This window comes from Hipposideros armiger, unplaced genomic scaffold (assembly GCF_001890085.2).
Source record: "Hipposideros armiger isolate ML-2016 unplaced genomic scaffold, ASM189008v1 scaffold_410, whole genome shotgun sequence".
NCBI classification, from domain to species: domain Eukaryota; kingdom Metazoa; phylum Chordata; class Mammalia; order Chiroptera; family Hipposideridae; genus Hipposideros; species Hipposideros armiger.
This window is the reverse complement of record NW_017731760.1, coordinates 1,210,443-1,230,851: the sequence shown is the minus strand read 5'-3', so window position 1 is coordinate 1,230,851 and position 20,409 is coordinate 1,210,443. Positions and strand designations below refer to the sequence as shown.

General features: G+C 39.2%; 1 protein-coding gene across 4 annotated transcripts; it reads left to right on the top strand.

Moving 5' to 3' along the window:
- The first annotated feature begins 4,715 nt into the window (after window positions 1-4,715).
- On the top strand, window positions 4,716-20,409 carry FAIM (Fas apoptotic inhibitory molecule). 4 transcript variants are annotated; one of them, XM_019663926.1, is made up of 6 exons: window positions 4,716-5,089; window positions 8,649-8,707; window positions 10,058-10,190; window positions 10,528-10,756; window positions 16,552-16,601; window positions 19,968-20,409. In XM_019663926.1, the coding sequence occupies exons 2-6, from the start codon at window positions 8,664-8,666 to the stop codon at window positions 20,115-20,117; spliced, it is 606 nt and encodes a 201-aa protein (XP_019519471.1). In that variant the 5' UTR covers window positions 4,716-5,089; window positions 8,649-8,663; the 3' UTR covers window positions 20,118-20,409. The 4 variants fall into 4 exon arrangements, with proteins under 4 accessions (XP_019519471.1, XP_019519473.1, XP_019519472.1 ...); XM_019663927.1 differs by lacking the exon at window positions 4,716-5,089 and adding an exon at window positions 5,220-5,501; XM_019663928.1 differs by lacking the exon at window positions 8,649-8,707 and having other exon boundaries at window positions 4,727-5,089.

Here is a 20,409-nt window from a genome sequence, read left to right as displayed (position 1 = left end):
ACATTTATTATCTCGAAGTTTCTGTCAGGAATACAGGAATGGCTTAGCTGGATGGTCTGGACAGAATCTGTCATTAGGTTGCAGTCAACTTGTTGGCTAAGGCTACAGTCATTTCAAGAATCAAAGGGACTGAAGGATTCACTTCTAGATTCACTCATGTGGTTATTGGCAGGCCTGAGTTCATTCCTTGTCAAGTGTGGGCCTCTCCACAGGCTGCCTGAGTGTCGCCACAACATGGCAGTTTCCCACAGAGGGAATGTGTATACATCTAAGTCAGAAGCTGAAGTCTTTTTTATAACCTAATCTTAGAAGCGATATATCATTTCTGCTGCATGCTATTGATCACACAAACTAACCTTGGTAAAACGTGGGCGACGACTACACAAGGATATGAAAAGTAGGGATCATTGGGAGCCATCTTGGAGATGACTAACCACAGTCTGTTTGCTCATTTTTTGTGGCTGCCTCCTTCCTGAGAGGAGGGCAGAAAAACCATCAGTGCTGCTCTCTGTTATAGTCCCTGTCACAGTGCCTGCCATATAACAGATTGTCAATAAATATTGAATAAATGTAATGATGATGGTGATAGGAATTCCAAAGGATGAGTTCCCTATAATCCTTTCTTAGTCTCACACAAATTCCCAGTTGTTATTCATGGTACCATTAAATAATTATTAAAAGCAGGACTATATCACAACCAAGAATACTTACTCATGTATATAATTTCTATATAACTATAAAAAGTGGACTTGGAAGGAAACACTAAATTCATGAGAACGTTGACCTTTGGGGGAAAGAAAATAATGGTGTTGGGGGTGAAAATCAAATAGGGCTTTATCTGCAACATGTTCTTTTATTAAAATTTTTTATCGGGACAATATTTAATGATAGTCAATTCTGGGTGGTGGGAATATGGGGATTATCCTCTGTCCTCCATATTTTAAAAACTTCTCAAAATAAACAAGATACAAAATTTTAAAGGCTTAACCAATTGGAACATGTCTGTACTGCCTTCCTTTAGGTCTTTGGTCTAATTAAGGGTATATCTACAAGCCTCACTCTCCACATGACTCAGAGCAAAACCTATTTTCTCCTGAAATTGTCAAGATTTTCTGATTTCAAGTTCTACAAAATCGCCTTGGTTCACTGCTTCTCGACCTTCTGTATTTGTGTAGATAGAGCCACAGCCTCCTTGTGTTGAGGGAGAGCTGCCTAAGCAGCTGCAGCCTGGCCAGCAGCAGGAGACCGTGGTTACTGGCACTGGTTGTGACACACCATCTCCTGAGGCCAGAATTCTGGGCCCTAGGCTCATTTCTAAAGCACTGGTGCCTCTTCCTTTAACACATAGCCAGTAGGCACAGTGGAACAACACTGGACAGGCACATGGAAATTTTAAATCTGTAGGTATTATGTAAAGATTACGTAACTTTTCCCTTTTATTTTGATCTTCATTCATGCTGTTTAAAAAGTAAGTTCAGAAAATCATTAACAACTCCCTTTTCAAAGGGAAGCCCAATGAAAACATGGACTATTGTGAATGAAAGCATTTTTAGCTGCTCTTTCAAAATAAATCACTGCTGTCTATGGGCAAACTGGTGAGAGGTCATTTAAGAGGAAAGAGCAGCATCTAGGTACTTCCTGGGAAACAAGGAAACAATCTGAGAGTGAAAATTAAGTCAAAAGCAGGATCAGCCTAAAGGAATGAATGCATTTTATACTCAAGTTCAATACCTTTCACGGTATTTCATTCAGATTTAATTTCTTTTCATAACAATCCTGTCTGGTAACAATTCACTATTCCTACCTCCAGTGTCTGGAGCCCAGGGGATGAACAGGTAGAAAATGCAGCCCAAACTAGTATGTTCCTTATTTCCAGATATCCTAAAAACTATACCCAAAGACAGACGACTGGATTAAGAAACTATGGTACAGGGCCGGCCGAGTGGCGCGATGGTTAAGAACTGGCTTGGGACGCCAGAGGACCCCAGTTCGGATCCCACATATGAGGGCCAGTGACACTGACCTCCACAGCTAAGATGCTGAACAACAGCTCAACCTGGAGCTGGGCTGCCGTGAGTCGCCAGCGAAGGCATAGGCTGCAGCCCCTGCTTCAGTGAGTTGCCATGGGCTACCGTGTGTAGTGAGCAGCCAGCAGCCGCAGTGAACGGCCGTCCAGAAGCCAGTGACTGATCTGCCTCGCCTGGGAAGAGCGCAATAATGGTGCCAACTTGGGCCAGTGAAACAACGTCCTCCACAACTAGATTGAAGAATAAAACAACAGCAACTTGTCTGTTCCCATCCCCCCAATTCCCCAATAAAAATCTTAAAAAAAAAAAAAAAAAAAAACTATGGTACACTTACACAATGGAGTATTACTCAGCTATAAAGAAGGAAATCGTTCCATTTGCAATGATATGGATGGAACTAGAGAACAGTATGCTAAGTGAAATAAGTCAGTCAGACAAAGACAAATACCATATGATCTCACTTATATGTGGAATTTAAAGAGCTGAATAAATGAGAAATGTAAACAGAAATAGTTTCAGAGACACAGGAAAAACAGGGTTGTTATTTGGGAGGGGTGGGGATGAAGGAGAAGGGGAAGGGACGAGACAATACAAATTGGTAACTACAATATGGCCTCAGGACTAGAAAAGACAGTCTGGGGAATACAATCAATAATGTTGTAAATATTTTTCGGGGGCCAGATGGACTCATGTCTTGTTAGGGAGTCCACTTCATAGACAGTGTAGAGGCCTGACCACCACACTGTATTTCTGAAACTGATGTTGAATACTATTGTATGACAACTATAATTACATATACATATAATCACGGGATGTGGAGTAGAGAGTGGGAATGGAGTCAATGGAATTGTAATAGATAAGTATGATATCGGGGGTGGGAGGGCAGTGAAGAGGGGAGGAGGGTTGTTACCTTGTGAGGGGTGAAAAGGATAACGATTGCATTGTTCTGTACACCTGAAACTAATAATAATAATAAATAAATAAAATTTAAAAAAACTGTACCCAAAGAGAAAATAGTGCTCTTTTCTCTTTGAACAAGCCAGCTGAGAAATCACAAACTGCCTTGCCTATTCAGGGTGCAGACTTGCGTGTACCTTATGAGCGCACTCTGGGGTCCCCGGGCAGAGGAGCTTTCTAGGCCTCAAAGAAAGGGCTCTTTTTTCTTCAAGTGTAATTAATACTTTTCTAATAACAGAACCTGTTAACATGAACTTTTCAAATTCCACAGGCCTGGCTCCACATGCTGGCCCTGCAATTTCTGAAGGACTTTGGGTCTCTCTGTAATTGGCTGTTGTAAGAACTCCAGGCAATGATATATAAGGCACATAGCAAGTGTTCGATAAATTATACCTTATTGCTCTTGTAAAATATCCTGATTCCTAAAGTTGTATAAGAAAATATCACCCTTCATTAACATATCTTTGAGCTACTCCCCAACCAGGATTCCCTGGTCCTAAAACGACTCGGGATTGTTTCTCAGTAGAACTGAGGACTAGGAAAAAGGAATTAGGGAGGTGTTTTCAGCTAGCCTTGTCCCATCTCTGGAACGTTCCATTCTAGAGCTTTTTACCTTTCCCCCCTTATTTATTCTGTCAACAACCATTTGTTGAAAACTCTGTTCAAGACACCGGTGCAGAAGAAAATACAAATATGAAAAGTCTTTCTCTTCAGAGAACCTTCAATACAGGGTAGCAAACAAGAAATCAATGCTCACTAAGCAGAATCCCTGTAACGTAATTTGCTTAAGAATTCAGCTATTCTTAGTTTGCAGATCGGTTAACCTAATCAATAGATTGCTCCCTATTGTTTTCCACGCCCCCTTCATTCACATACTTGCTCCCATCTAGAAACTGAATCCACTCTACCAACCCCAAAGGTGAAACAATCCTTTACATTAACATCAAGCTGCAGGAAGAAATTACACAAGGAGCTTTATTGCCCCTATGCCTCCAAATCTGCTGGGCCCTCAGAATCCCTCCAGAATACTTCACATCTTTACTTTGTTGCGGGGCCCACTCTCCACAGGGACCGTTCTCCACAGGGACCGCTCACTGCTCTCCTCAGACGGCCCAGTCAACAATCTTCCTTCCTCTCTGCAGGTGACATTGTCTCCTCCTCAGAGTGAAACTCAAGGCCACCTAAAACATTACCCAGGCCTGTTCTTCATTCACTCATTCAACAAATATTTATCAGAGCCTATTAGGTACATATGAGCCTGCATTGGGCAGATGTGGGACATAAGACAGAGCCAAGCAGGCATGGTCCCTGCCTTCACGGCCTCAATCTACTCGTAAGTTACACATTCAGCAAAAATTACACAAATAATTGCACACCTTGAAAGGGACTAAGAAGGAGAATTACAGGTGCTGCAAGTCTTCAGGGCCAGGACAGTTTTCTTTAAGAAATGATCTATGAAGAACAATCTCAACAACAAAATGGACGTTACAAGAGGGAAGAAGTATCGCAAGGAGTATCGCAAAGGCCCGGGGGAAGGAGCTTGCATCATCTGAGTTCCTAAATGAAGCCAGGTAGGCAAAAGCGACATCACACAAGGCCTATGCCTACCATAAGGAGTTTTGGCCTTCAAACTAAAGAAGTAACCAGAACTCATAAAGAGGTTTCCAGAAGCGAATGCCATGATCAGGCTGACCTGCCCTGAGGCTTCAGCGCAGGCACGGGTCCGTTTTTGCCCAGCGCCTGCCATCAGCTGGTTCCTACCAACACTGTTGGCAAGGGTGACTGCCTGAGGCGCGGGGCCGTTTCTCAGTGTGGGGGTTGAGGAAAGGCCTCTACCGAGAGCGCTAAGCCATCCGCGGAGGCAGCGGGCGTAGCCGGGTCTGCCCTGCGGAGAAGCGGGTGGCGGCCTGCGCTGCGGACCTCAGGGGACCTGAAGCGCGACAAAGAGTCGGCGCGCTTGGTACTCGCGTCGGCCGAGCTGTAACTTCCGCGGAGGCTGCTTCTGGTTCTCGGCGAAGGGAGCAAGGCCTCGCGGCCTAAGTGGCGGAATCGGCACTCCTCGGTGCACGCGTGGCCCAGAGCCTCCCGCAGCCCACGGCGTACAGGTGAGATCCGCAGCCCAGGTGGGGCGGTCCGGGCCCGGCCGCCGCGCGCCCCTGAGCACAGCCCCGGGCGCCCGCGCTGCGGCGCAGGCGGCCGCCATCTCGCGGCGGCGGCGGCGGCGGCGCGGGAGCCGTGGGCGGCGTCTGCGCAGCCGGTGAGAGCCTGCGGTGAGGCACACGGCCCCGCGCTGCGTGTGTTCCGGGCGCCTCCCGTCCGCCACGCCGCGGGCAGAGGCGGGGACCGGGGCTGGCGGACCCTCCTGCCCGGCCAGGCCCTGAGACCGGCCGCTCTGGCCTTGTCCGCAGCTACAAAAATCGATACTTGCCGCTGTTGAAAAAATGGAACAGAAAAGCGCAAGGAAGGAAGCACAGGAGCCGAACCCGTTCCCCAGAGACAACCCGAGTTAACATTAAGGTGTATTTCCTTCCAGTCCCTCCCACCCCCACCCCCCGTAAGTAAGCATGATCGGACTGTATTTTTGCAGGACCTGGATCAGAAAGTGCTGTAACTTGGATTGTTTCTTTTAATACGTTACACACATCTACCCGTGGCTTTAAATGTTTTTCTACATTTCTTTTTCTTGACCGCACTAGACTGCGTTCCTGTGCGCCAGGTTGACCTCCGCATCCTTCCCGGAAGCCTGGCCCCGGCTTGACCTTCACTTGAGTGACAGGACTGTGATTTGCTTAATGAATTTCCTCCCAGATGGTGGACATATAGGTGGTTTTCAGTTTTTAGCTGTCACAAAAGCATTTTGTTGAGCACTGTTCCATCTGTTTTTCTGAGCATCATCACTGTTTAAAGTAACTCCTTCAGTGGGCTTGTAGTATACGTTGCAAAACGCTTCTCAGAAAAGTTATTCTCATTTGTACCTCCAGTAGTATTTGGGAATATCTGGCCGACCTTGTTGTAGGTCCCAGTGCCTCACAAGAGACCGGACGCACAGTGTCAACACGTGTTTGTTGAAGAGTGACCTGCCTGCCTTGTGGCTGGCCTTACCTAAAGCTTTTGCTGAAAAGGGAACTATGAGTATCTTAGGAACTTTAAAAACTGACAGGTTTAGCCTCGAGAAACCACTACAGTCCCCAGTTAGGTTAAACCTAAGGTAGCACAAAATTCAATGTGGGTTAGATAAAAAGTGAAAACTTTTCAATGTTGAAGTCATATTCTGAAGCATGGGTGTTGGGTAGATAGGGAAGGGATTGTAAAAGATTATGCTGATGGGTAGTCACTGGACACTCAAAAAGCTTTCTTTGAAGACTTGTAAAAAGTTTCAAGTGAGTGATTGTCCTCATTAGTGAAAATAAACAGAATTTGTTTTTCCACCTTTTCATTTACATTTTTAAAACTTTGTGCTAAAATAGAGGGAATTTTTCTTTGTAATGATCCGTTTCCTGTTTGGTCACATGATCCTGGCTGTGCTGTATTCATCTTTTGGTCTCTGCAGAGTCCCCTCACTCTGAGCTTAGTGCCCAGCTCAGTGCCTGGCACATAAGTGATTGATAACTATTAATTAGCATAATGAATGAATTTAGAATATGACATGTGTTTATTCAGTCTAGTTTGTAACTTAGAGATCTGTGTGTGACAGTCATTTCTCATTCAAATGAGTAAGGTTTAAGTCAGGGACAAGGACAGCTGTGATCATCTCTTGTTTATAAGTGTAATCACATTCCAAGAAACACTACTGGCAGGGCACCTAGGACTTTTTCTTTTCTTTTTTTTTTTTTTAACAACTTTGTTGATATATATCACATACCATATAAGTCACCCATTTAAAGTGTACAGTTCAATTTTTTGGTATATTACAGTACTACTTTTTTTAAGTTGTGGTTAAATATATATGACATAAAATTTGCCACTTTAACTATTTTTAAGTGTTAACAATTCAGTAACATTAAGTATAGTCACAATGTTGTGCAACCATCACCACTATTTCCAAAGCTTTTCAACACCAGATACTTCATAAATAAATGTTGAATACATGAATGAACGTTGATAGTTTAGAGAAAAAAAATTTTTTAAATAGGAGTGATGATTTGTAATCTCTCTTGTGATTTGTGTTATCTTTTATACCTATATGAAAAGTTATTATAATTAAGATGGTACCATGCCTTATGTTAGTATGACAATACTTCAAGTTCCTTATAATGGAAAATGGGGCAATTTTCTTCAAGTTTGAATGCTGAATTACTGAGCTTTCTAGAGTCTCTAAAAGTTGTGGAGCAAAATTTGAATGATATCGCTAAGTCCACTCTGATTTGCAAAGGATACCTTATCCACGTTGTTACGCTGTTTGGCTTACTTTATTGCACTGTATTCTCTTTGCTTTCCTAGTTGCAGGATACTCTCCACTTTTATAGGCGATATCCTAGGGTTTCCAAAGACTAGAGCAATCTACAAATTTCTAAGGTCCTACTTAAAAAAAAAAAAAAAAGAGGGATTTGTTTTAGGTACGAAGTGTTTTTGAATATTTACATCCTAAAATTCTTAGCTTTTCTTTGCCTGTTGTGTTGCTTTTATGGGTGCTAATCTCTTCCTTAACATTTTTATAAAAACACTTTGTGGCTTTTATCTGTTTCCAGCCAAAGAAGGTTGGCAATCTCCCACTTTTAACAAGGAGAGAGCCCCCTGGGGCATTTATAGGGAGAAGGTAGGCTAGGGTAGATCCTGGGAGCAAAAAATAGTGAGCCTGTTTTTCAGTGGGTTAGGCTGGGTACAACTGTTAATCCCAAATCTTCAAATGTGGAGAGTTTCCTATGCATGTGAGCTTATCTGTGCCTCTGATGTCAGTAAAACTTAATTAGCCTTACAGCCCAATTAGTGTTTAATTACACAATACTGAGCTCTAGTTTTGGTGTGGGCCCTGCTAGTGACCTGAGCAAACCACATAACTGATGTGGATTCATTATTGGCACTAGTAAGTTAAGTGGGCTTGAGTAAGCAGGTACATTGTTTGCTCTTAGAAGGTGAACTAGCATATCCCTGGCTGCTTCCTGCAAACTCAACATTTCTTTGAAGTTATGCAAAAAAAAATTTTTTTAATTATATATTCTACCATAATATAAACCTTCTAAAATTTAATATACAAATTGCATTTTAAATTTGTTACCACCCTTTAATAACATTGATGCTTCCAGAAGATGCATTGTTTATCCTGGAGTTTTATGTATTCCCTGATCCACTTCTTCAGACCCTTGGGACTTATTGTGTCTCAATTTGGGAATAATGGGACCCAGAGGACCTCTAAGTCTCTTGAAGCTCTGACATGGTATATTACTTGAAATAAACTAGTGTGTTTATTCTCTAGTTTTAGGAAATTGTAAATCCATAACATGGAAAAATATGATCGGCCAATTTGCATGACTTAACTTCTTTCTCTGAAAATTAGAGTTTGCAATTCTATTGTATGTAGAAGCTGTTTCATCAGAAACTGCATGCAATTTAAAAACTGGATTGCAAAGTTAGAAAAATCCCTTTGCAGATGTCATCTTTGTTGCTCTCAATCTTTCTCTGCTGCAATTCTGCTTTTTTCTTTCCCGGCTGCTAATTGGATTAAAGACTGTTTTGCCAACCATGGCATCTGGAGATGACAGTCCTATCTTTGAAGATGACGAAAGGTAAATGTCTTGCATTGCAATAAAACTAGCTTTTGAAACTTTCAAGATTGTTTTAATCAGTCAGAAGAGTTATTTATCCAGGCTACTTTTTAAAGGACACATTTTGTAAAATTGCAGAATGTGTGGTTTTGCTTTTTTACAATGTAGAACAAGGGTAGTAAACACCTGGCATGGAGGTGGCCACCACTGACATGGTAGCCTTTCCCAGAGGACCTGGATGGAAGGTCTCCAAGTCCCTGTCAGCACAAAGTTCTTGGCAACCACTTCAAAATGATATAAATCTAGTTAGCATCTCTGAGTTAGAGCATACAAAGGAGATTAAAAGGAATGGAGAGAGTAGGATATAGTTAAGAGAACAAGCTCTGGAACCAGAGTCCTAAGTTTAAATCCCATCTGCCACTTACTGTCATTGTGACTTTAGACAAGCCCTTAGCCTCTCTAAGCCTCGGTTTCCTCATCTGTAAAATACGGACAATAATAGTACCCATCTTATGGTGAGGATTCTATGAGTTAATATGTGTAAAGCTCTTAGAAGAGTGACTGGCACATAGTAGGCACTTAACTGTTAGCTATGATCATTAATACTGTAATAAATGTTACTTCTCTCAAAACTAAAAACTCATATCAGTATCAAAATATTATATTTGTATTAGATATGTCTTTCACATAAGGCACATGTATATTGTTTTGTGTTAAACTATTAATATCAGAAATATGTTTAAATTGTGCCAGAAATTTCTGCTAAAATAGAATCCTTTATTTTTTTAAATAAGATTTCCTATAGTAATGACAAGAATTACTATTTTGCATAACATTTTCATCTGTATTATAGGACATTTCTTCCATGACTTCTCTTTTTTCAGTATAATAAATTAGAACCTTTTTATTAAAATGAATTCCTAGTCATTGGTTTAAGTATAAAAGGTTTGGAGAATTCTTGAGAATGATTGGATCTGAATATGAAAAACCAAAATTAAATACTTTCCTTTTTAAATGAGGGGAGGAAGAAGTAGAGACTTTTTACTGACCTTTCTAAGCATAATTCTGTAGCCTTAGCTTAGATAGCCCAGCTAGCCCGGATAAACTGATAGATTTTTAATCCTATTAATATTAAGGTGACTTTGTTTGGAGTTATCCGACTATATATATATAGTAGTTTCATCTTAAAGGAACAGCGTATAAGAGGAAGACAGTCCATGTACTGTGAGTAGGATTTCTTAAGTAATATTACTTTAAGATTTTGTAATTTTAGGGGTTTTAAAAAATCTGATACTTTCATCTTGGAAGGATTCATTGGTAATTCTATTACTGTTTTTGGCCTAATGTAATTGCTTTATTTTATTCCCTTAGCCCTCCTTACAGCCTTGAAAAAATGACAGATCTTGTAGCCGTTTGGGATGTTGCTTTAAGTGATGGAGTCCATAAGATTGAATTTGAACATGGGACCACATCAGGCAAACGAGTGGTATATGTAGATGGGAAGGTAGGAGAAAAATATGTTACTTTGTAAAACATGGTATGCAGAGAAGGTTGATTTTGTTATTGTAGATTCTTCATATGTGAATTCGGGCTTACAGTGGTTTATAAATTGGCCTGTATCATTTTGCTGTACAAGGTGAACTAATACTAGTTATAGAATTCATAGACTATAACATTTACTAAACTTAAAATGCCTTTTTTCTAAAACCTTTGCATCATGAATTAATAAAATTACATCTAACTAGCATTGTCATTTGCTCACTTTAATTATATTTTTCTAAAATTAAATACTAAATTTTATTCCACTTGTGTGTTTTCAACTTTTCTATTTTATTACTTAGGAAGAGATAAGAAAAGAATGGATGTTCAAATTGGTGGGCAAAGAGACCTTCTGTGTTGGAGCTGCAAAGACAAAAGCAACCATAAATATAGATGCCATCAGTGGTTTTGCTTATGAATATACTCTGGAAATTAACGGGAAAAGTCTCAAGAAGTATATGGAGAACAGATCAAAAACCACCAATACTTGGGTATTACATTTGGATGGTGAGGACTTTAGAGTTGTGTTGGGTGAGTTCTGTTTCTGCAGAATTTATTGGCTTTTTATGATGGCTGTTTACTTTCTCTAACTGTCCCGACCTTTTATGGGAGCTATGAATAAGAGATGATAGGTGCAGGTGTATTTTCAATGTGTTCTGTGTGAATGAAGTATTCATTTAATTGGCTGATTTATATATTAAATATAAGATCCAGATTTTATAGTGATGGATTGAGGATTATAAACTTGGGTTTAAAAAAATATCGATGTAGACGTTTGCTATTATTTGATATTTCACTTTAAAAGCATGTCTAAAGGCCGTTGGAAATTTAAGATTCATCAGTAAGAAGGGAACTTTTCTCCAGGGTTAGGACTGCAGCAGATCAAAATTATCAGAGTCCAGGGGCAGTCGGTTAGCTCAGTTGGTTAGAGCACAGTGCTCATAACACCAAGGTTGCCGGTTCAATCCCCGTATGGGTCCTGAGTTGTGCCCTCCACAACTAGATTGAAACAACTACTTGACTTGGAGCTGATTGGTCCTGGAAAAACACACTATTCCCCAATTTAAAAAAAAAAAAGAGTTCTATTGAAAAAAAAAAGAAATCTGCATGGTCTTTAAAAAAAAAATTGTCAGAGTCCAGATAAAGTAGATTAAAAACTAAAAAGTAAAAAATTAATAAGCTGTTGATCTTGATCTTTAAGCTAAGTTCTGTTGTACAGATTGTCATCTGTGTTGAGTTTCTATTGGTCTCAAAATTTGTGAGACAAATATTTACCAGTTACTACCTTTTCTCTTCTGATTACTCCTAGTATTTCCTGCTTCTCATATCACTAAGTTGAGACTGTTTAGATTATCTCATTAATTCACTGATTCATTTACTTAGATAGTATTCAGTACCTACTAAATGACAGTAAATGTACCAATCCCTGAGGATGCATAGGTGAAAGTACCTTATCCATGCTTTTAAAGAGTGTACAGCCTAGTCAAATGCTAGCAAACATCTTTTTTTTTAAGATTGAAAAATGTTTATCAAGTAATTAAATGCACATAGTTTAAAAAAAGAAAACAAAAACTCTTGTATAGCTTATTGAAGAAACTGGATCAGTTTGTCTTGGAAAGTTTCCTATGGTCTGGATTTTGTTGATTGCATTCCTGTGATGTTCCAGTCTTCAATATTTCCTGTAAATTGGTAGTTGACTCTGAAGAATTGGTCAAATTTAGGTGGTGGTTTTTGTTTGGGTTTTTTTCTGGCAAGACTGCTTTATAGTTTGTTATATGAAGAGATACATGGTATTTATTTGTCAATTTTTTATGATGTTTGCAACCATTAATACCTAGTACCTACATCCATTAATTCATTAGCATTTGCCAAATGATGATATTCTGATTCCATCATTCCTTATTCATTAGCTGGAATAAGTCTATAATGAGAAACTTTTACTATTTGGTTACACAGAGGTACAGTTTGTGTAAGAAATGCAGGATAACTGCTTGTTTTCCCTTTATCAGTTTTCAAGATATTGAATTGACTCCTTATTCTCCTCCAAAAGCGATCATTTAGGTTTTTTCAAATCATTATTAACACATGGACGTAAAAAATTTGATGTATTTCAATACATTGCAGTTATTATCCTTATTGATATTGATGCTTAAATTATCCCATTTTTGGCCAATTGGATATTCTTTAGATTGGCGCTTGAATCCTTTTGACACATCCTTTGTAGACTGTGATAGCTTCCTTGCTATCTGGTATGACAAAATGGGCTCATTTTGAACATTTTCTGCCCAGAACCGGAATCACCTATTTCTCCTAAGAAGACCTTGTTTTCCTTAGAGGAAAATGGTATTTCAAGAGCATAATCTGGGCATACCTTAAGGATGCTCATTCATTATTTTTTGGGTCGTCAATGGATGGAGCAAGGAAATTATATGGATGGATGGATGGATAGATGGATGAAGAGAGGGAGGGAGTGACTTTTTATAGATAAAATAGCTTATGAGTTCATACTGATACTTGTATAATAATTCAAATTCAGGAATAACAACAGGTTTTTACTTAACCTTATCTAAAATCTGTATGTCTTTTCTTTCATAATGAGAATTTTCCTTCTCAAGGACACAGAAGATGATGCAATTAGAATATAATTTACTCACTTGCTTTGTACCACATTACATACATAATAGTTTCCATTAACAATGCAAATACTACCACCATTAGTATGATTCCCAAAACAAATTTAAAACATTTTTTGCATATCATTTTCCAATTTTATTGTATCTGCAGTCAGAACATATAGCCATTATGTAGTGTCTGTTCCTTCCAAACCACACTTAATTCTATAAGTAAATGTTTATATATTGTTTTCAAGTCATTAGATTAATCTTGTCTGATCATTTTGCTTGTCTGAAACTTGTTCTCTAGTACATTTCTTAGGAATATTAATAATATTGCTTGAATTCGTGCATGTTGATGACATTTGTGTCTTTTATACTTGAAGCTCTGTTTAGCTAGATATTGGCTCACATTTTCATTTCTTAAGTATCTTAGATATATTACTCCACTTTTTTCTGGCATAAACTGTTACTGTCAAAAAGTCTGATCAGACAATCTGATTTTCTTTCCCTTAAAAGTGCCTTGTTGTTTTTGTCTAATTTTACTAGAATATGTCAGGGTAATGATCATTTTTGGTCAGTTTTCTCAGGTACATACATGGTAAATATTTTCAATATGTAGAATGAAATTTTTTTTAGGTCTTCTTGAATTACAGTTTTAGTCTTAGCTCTGTTCCTTTGCTGTGGTTTTCTTCCTCATGGATGACTATGGTGTGTATATATATATATATATTTTTTTTTTTTTAAGATTTTTATTGGGGAGTTGGGGGGATGGGAATGGGAACAGTGCTGGGGAATTGGGGGAAGGGGAACAGAGAAGTTGCTGTTGTTTTTGTTCTTCAGTCTAGTTGTGGAGGATGTTGCTTCACTGGCCCAAGTTGGCACCATCATTGAGCTCTTCTCTGGCAAGGTAGATCAGCTGCTGGTTTCTGGATGGCCGCTCACTGCGGCTGCTGGCCGCTCACGCTGGCTGCTGGCTACACACGGTAGCCCATGGCAACCCACTGCCACAGGGGCTGCGGCCTACGCCGTCGCCGGCGACCCATGGCAGCCCAGCTCCAAGTTGAGCTGTTGTTCAGCATCTTAGCTGTGGAGGGCAGTGTCACTGGCCCTCATATGTGGGATCCGAACCGGGGCCCTCTGGCGTCCCAAGCCAGCTCTTAACCAATGTGCCACTCGGCCGGCCCTAAGGTATAGATTTTGGATCTCTCGACCTGGCTTCTAAATTTGTCAGTTTCTCTCACATCCTTTGTCTCTTGCCTCCTCCTTCTCTCTCTTCTTCCTTTCTGCCTGCCTTCCTGCCCACCTAACTTCCTTCCTTCCTCTCTCCCTCTTCCTTTTAAATTAAGATTTATTTTCTAAAGCAGTTTTAAGTTTAAAGAAAAATTGAGCAGAAAATACAGATTTCCCATATCCTCCTCCACCTGCCCTGGTTTACCCCATTAACATCTTGCATTGGTGTGGTACATTCATTACAATTAGCAAGCCAATATTGATAAACCATTATTAACTGAAGTCCATAGTTTACATTAGAGTTCACTCTTGCATTATTCAGTTCTATGGGTTTGCCAAATGTATAATGTCATATTCCGCCATTAGAGTATCAATACAGAATAGTTTCACTGTACTAAAGATCCCATGCTCTTCCGTATCCATCCTCTCCTCCTTCCCCTCGCAACTCCTGGCAACCGCTGATCTTTTTACTGTCTCTATAGTGTGCTTTTTCCAGTACGCACATAGTCATACAGTATGCAGCTTTTCCAGGCTAGCTTCTTTTTCTTAGTAATGGCTTGATAGCTCATTTCTTATTGCTGAATAATAATCCATTGTATGGATGCACCAGTTTGTCTGTCCATTCACCTACTGAAGGATATCTTGGTTGCTTCCAATTTTAGGCAGTTACCAAAAGAGCTGCTGTATAAACATTTGTGTGCAGTTCATTATGCGGACATAAATTTTTAAATCAGTTGGGTAAATAACTAGGAGCCTGATTGCTGGATCATATAATATGTTTAGTTTTCTAAGAAACCACTAAGCTGTTTTCCAAAGTTTTTGCATCCCACTAGCAATGAATGAGAGTTCCTGCTGCTCCATGTCCTTGATAGCAGTGCTGTAGTGTTTTGGATTTTGGCCAGTCTAATAAGTATGTAATGATATCTCATATGAATTTGTAATTCCCTAATGATGTATTGAGCGTGTTTTCATATGCTTATTTGCAATCTGTGTATCTATAGTGAGCTGTTTGTGCAGACTTCTCCCCTTTTTAAAATTGGGTTGTTTTCTTACTGTTGAGTTTTAAGAGATCTTTGTATATTGCAAATAAGTTCCTTATCATTTAAGTGTTTTGTAGATATTTGCTCCCAGTCTGTGGCTTGTCTTGTCATGTCATCTTTATTTCTTTTTGATTTTTAAAATGTTCCCCTTTTCATCTTCTGTTTCTGTTAAGAATAATTTATTGTTTTTTGTTTTTGCATTCCTTTTAGTTTTGTCTTCATTTCAGAAATTATTTTTATTTCTAATTCTTTACTGAGCTCTATTAATTTTTGAGGTTTTCTAATCTTTATGGTATTTGTTTAAATCTTGTATGATTTTAATTTCTTTTAGCTCACTTGAAAATAGTATTTTATCTTTTTTGTAGACATCTTTCTGATACTTTTATTATCTGTAACGATGTTGTTCTTTTTTCTCATAATTTTTATGGAGCTAGAGCTCAATACCTTTCTTTGCTCATTTTTATATGAATTTAAGTTTTTCTGAATTTGTAGAAGCGAGTGTGGTTTGGGTTAGCTTTTTAAACTTCAGGTTCTGGAATTCCTTTTTCTGTTGTTTTTGGATAATGTTAAAAGCCATAGGAGCGTACTTTCTGAGATGCCTGCTATTTCCTTCTCCACTTGTTTCTAGATCTCTTTCCTTTACTCTGGTGTTCCTGGGCTGCTAAATTTGGAGTCTCTTCCCAGAAGTTTCTTCTCAGTGTGGGATTTTGTACTGGAATGTTGGGAGGGCCAATTTGTGAATAGCACCTGACACTGGAAGGGGTTTTACACATTTTAACAGTGGATGGAGGAGTGTGAAGAGGTCTAAAAGGGCTAAAGCAGTCTGGGCCCCATTATATAACTTGCTAAATTTTATATTGAGATGTTAAAACAAAAGGAGGCCAAAAAAAGCTCTTAATAACAAAAACAGTACAATGTGCTGAGAGGCCATATTCTGTACCAGACACTGTGCTAGGCATTTTACATAAATTATTTCTAATCCTTATAACAGCCTTCAAGAAAAGTGGTATCATCTTCATTTTACCCATGAGGAAATTGTGGCTAATTGAGGCTCAGAGTGGTGGTAACTTGCCAAAGGGCATGCTAATAAATCATGAAGCTGGGATTTGAACCCAGGGCTCTCTGACCTCAAAGATCCTGTACTTTATTTTTCTTTTGGATGCACCCTCCTTTAAAGATTGTGCTTCAGTGTTTATTTTGTTTAAAAAGTCTTCATCAGTTTCTACTGGGACCATGATTTTCTCTTAAAAGAGCATTTTGTTTCATTTTGATTTTGCCTGTGAACAAATAGTTTCTTCAAATTTAGACTTGCAAAGCTATGAAAAGTTAATGGACTTGTAGAAATCCAGTGTATCAAACTTTTCCTAAAATAATAACTATAAAGAGTTAGCTTTATCTTTAAATGGTAGATTATAATTTTTTTAATTTGTTACTTTTACAGAAAAAGACACAATGGATGTATGGTGCAATGGTAAGAAAATGGAGACAGCAGTAAGTCTACCTTTTTTTGATTACTCTAAGCACCATGTGTATAAGTTACTGTTGAAACGTTGCTACATTTCTTTTTTTTTTTTTAAGATTTTTTTTAATTGGGGAGTTGGGGGAGGGGAACAGAGCTGGGAAATCGGAGGGGGGGGGACAGACAAGTTGCTGTCATTTTATTCTTCAGTCTAGTTGTGGAGGACGTTGCTTCACTGGCCCAAGTTGGCACCATCCTAGCTGTGGAGGGCAGTGTCACTGGCCCTCATATGTGGGATCCGAACCGGGGCCCTCTGGCATCCCAAGCCAGTTCTTAACCAACGCGCCCCTCGACCAGCCCGCTACATTTCTTAATTATGGAGATTTTATAATTAACCAATGTCCTCTTGGTTGAAAATAAAAAGATGAATTCCTCCAGTCTCCAAAATGAACAGTGCCTGTGGCAGTAAGAATTTAGAAACAGTTTACATTGTGAGCTTGCACCAACCTCACGCTCTACCTTTCTTTCCCTGGAACAGCCTCTGTCCTCCAAAGAGATCCCCCATTAAAAACTTCCTCCCCCAAAATTGTGTCTCCTGTGTTTCTCCATGTTAAAATGGTGCATTATGCCACTGCTTCTCAAATTTGCATGCATAGAAATCACCTGGGATCTTGTTAAGATGTAAATTCTTACACTTCCTCACGTGATGCCAATGTTGCTGGTCAACAGGTAACATTTTGAATGAGGCTTTACACCATACACTCAAAGCAGATGGTACTTTTCTAAAAGCGAAGTTTTTGAACAAGAAGTGATGCACACAATGTCAGATGATGACAGAAAGGCAGACAGGAAAGGGCCCTGTCACAAACCCCAAAAGACAAGTGGCATTTGTACATAGCAGTGCTAAGAAGCTACCCACTCATTGTGGCCAGGCACGATGAAGTCCCCATCTAAATCCCAATGTGTTTGGCCTTTGCTATCAGCTGCTTGCCCTGATAATGCTGTGGGTGGGATGAATGTAGAAGTGAATTTCAAGAGGGAATGAAATAACAGTGGCGCAGTGTACTCAGCATGGGAAGTGGAAGCAAAGGAGACTATGGTGGGAAATGGAGTGTGGGAGTAGGAGCTGAAATCATTGGGTGGCAATTCCCATGTGTTACGGGGTCTGCTGGCAAGCCAGGGGTACTATCCTTGGATCCAGCTTTCATGCTGGCTTCAGGTGAACACTAGAGCTAGAGAGAAGCAGCTCTCTTCTCTAGTCACAGTTTAGCTAGTTGCACAATTGTAGTTGCTGCCATTAGCTCCTTTATCTATTATAGGTATAGAAAGGTGAGAAGAGGTGCTTGGCCTGGGATGAATTTATTCAGCAGACTACCTAGAACCTGCTGGGTCTTACAGCTGTCTGCTTCTGAGGAAGTGCCAAAGCCAGAAATCCCAAGTTACAAAGATGAATGCTTTTGTTTCTTAACCCTGTTATTAATTCTTGAAGGGAAATTAAATCAGGATTCACTCAAAATTGATCCTCTGAGCTAGAGAGCCTACTGCTAGAGATTTCTTTTACGCAGAGAGGTTTGGAGAGCTCTTCAGTATTTTATGGCCCCTTTTGGTACAGCTTCAGTTACCATTAACATGGACTGGGTACCTACTGTGTGCCCAGCGCCACACCTGGTGGTCCTTCGTGTTCTTGCTTTCTTCCCACCCTGGAATTCTCTAGCTGGAGAATGAGCAGTTTTGAATCACATTCCTTCCCACCCTCAAAGATTCTCCAGTGCAAATGTAGAGAATGTTGTTTTATGGTATCAAGAATGTGGTTGTAGATAAGAAGTTGAAAATAATGTTCACCCTCAATATCTTTGTCACTCAGTAATTGACAGGAAACCAACCACAAGGATGTGAACAATAGCTCCTCATAACCCAGTTGCCTCCTCACTGTAACTACAGCCTGGTTTGCAGGGCAATTTTGGCAGCTCTGCATCTGGGCAGCTTCCCTAGTATATGCACACCTGCTCTTGCTGCCTGTGAGCTACAGCGCATTTTTCTCCTTTTTCTTTTTATCTCAAAGCATCATGACCAAGATTATGTCTGTCAAATTGCTAAGAAGCTACCTCCAGAGATTGTGTTACTCAACCGCTGTCCTGCCCTCTAAATTGATCTTTACAGAAGTATGACTGAAAGGCATTTTTCAAAGTTCACTGTAAGAGGGTGAAATGAACAAACTGCACTCCAGGACCAGACCAGACGCAGTCCTTGTGCTGGTATTCATTACACTTTCCAAAAAAGAGCTATTGGCCCAATTCTCCTCATAGCTAGGCAACACTTCTCTCCCTGATGCATGCTGTGCTTTCTTTGGTTAGATGTTGGCTACAGGACTTTACCCCGTCTGCTTTGGCCCAGGAAGCTCACAGCCAAGTTTTAAGTCTGACTGTGGTTTCTTTGCTTTCTGGCACAATTCCGTTTTTTCCTCTAAGCCTCATCTTTTTCCTTCCTTCTTTGTACTACTTGGCCCCTATATTTTTACTCCAGATCAGTGCTCTTCAATATGTAAGTCACAGATATGAGCTTCAAATGTAACTTTTCTAGTAACCATATTTTAAAAGTTTTAAGGTGAAATTCATTTTATATTTGATTTAATCTATCAAAAATAGTATCATTTAATATGTAGTCAACATAGAAAGTTTTTAGTGAGTTATGTATTTTACATTCTTTGTTTCACACTAAGTCTTCCAAATCCAGTGCATATTTTACACTTAAACAGAGTATCTCATGTCAGACTCACCATGTTTCAAGTGCTCAATTGCTGCATATGACTAGTGGCTACTGTACTGGACAGAGCAAGTCCAGATTTAGTAGTGCTTGATTTTGTTATCTGTGTATTTTATTGTAAGCCACCAAACACCCTGAGGAATGAGATTTTCAGAGTGATTAAGAACACCATTTCTTACTGACTAGGACCTTCAACAGGTTATTTAACCACTCTGTGCCTCAATTTCCTCATCTATAAAAGGAGGATAATAGTACTTCTATCAGGGTTATTGTGAGGACGCAATGAAATAATGCATGTAAACTGTTCTTTGTGTACAATAAATGTTTGCTATCATGTTTATCAACTTTACTTTTGAAATTATTCTGTGTCTACCTAGTATATGGTACAGACACATAGCCATTAGGTGTATGTTTTCTTTCCCTCTGAAACTTAAGATACTTTGTAGAGCGTACAAACAAGAAACTTTCAATTCATAGCAGAATGTAAAAACATTTAAATATAAGCTTCTAGCTAATTTTGCAAAGCTTAACATTTAACTAAAATGTACTTCATTATACCACCCTTTTAGATGGTGTTAATGCTTAGACAAAGATAAATGCTTCTGAACACTAACTCCTCCTCCTTTTGTTGGCAGGGTGAGTTTGTAGATGATGGGACTGAAACTCACTTCAATGTTGGGAACCATGACTGTTACATAAAGGCTGTCAGTAGTGGAAAGAGGAAAGAAGGAATTATTCATACTCTCATTGTGGATAATAGAGAAATTCCAGAGATTCTTGAATGACTTCATGTTGATGAACATTAAGAAGTAACGATCAGGACTTTTAAATTACTGTGCTAATTAAATATGTTCAATATGTACTTCTTGATACATTTAATCTGCCATCTTTTTATTTTTTTAGTTACTTGAAACTGTAATGTTCCAAGGGTCAGAGGAAAAAAAAGAATTTTGTACAACTTAAAAAGCCTGCAATTTATTTTGTAAATACTGTAAAAATGTTTTAAAGCCAAATAGAAAATAAGATGTGGACCAAAATCACTAATGTTTTACAACAACTTTTACTATAATAAACACT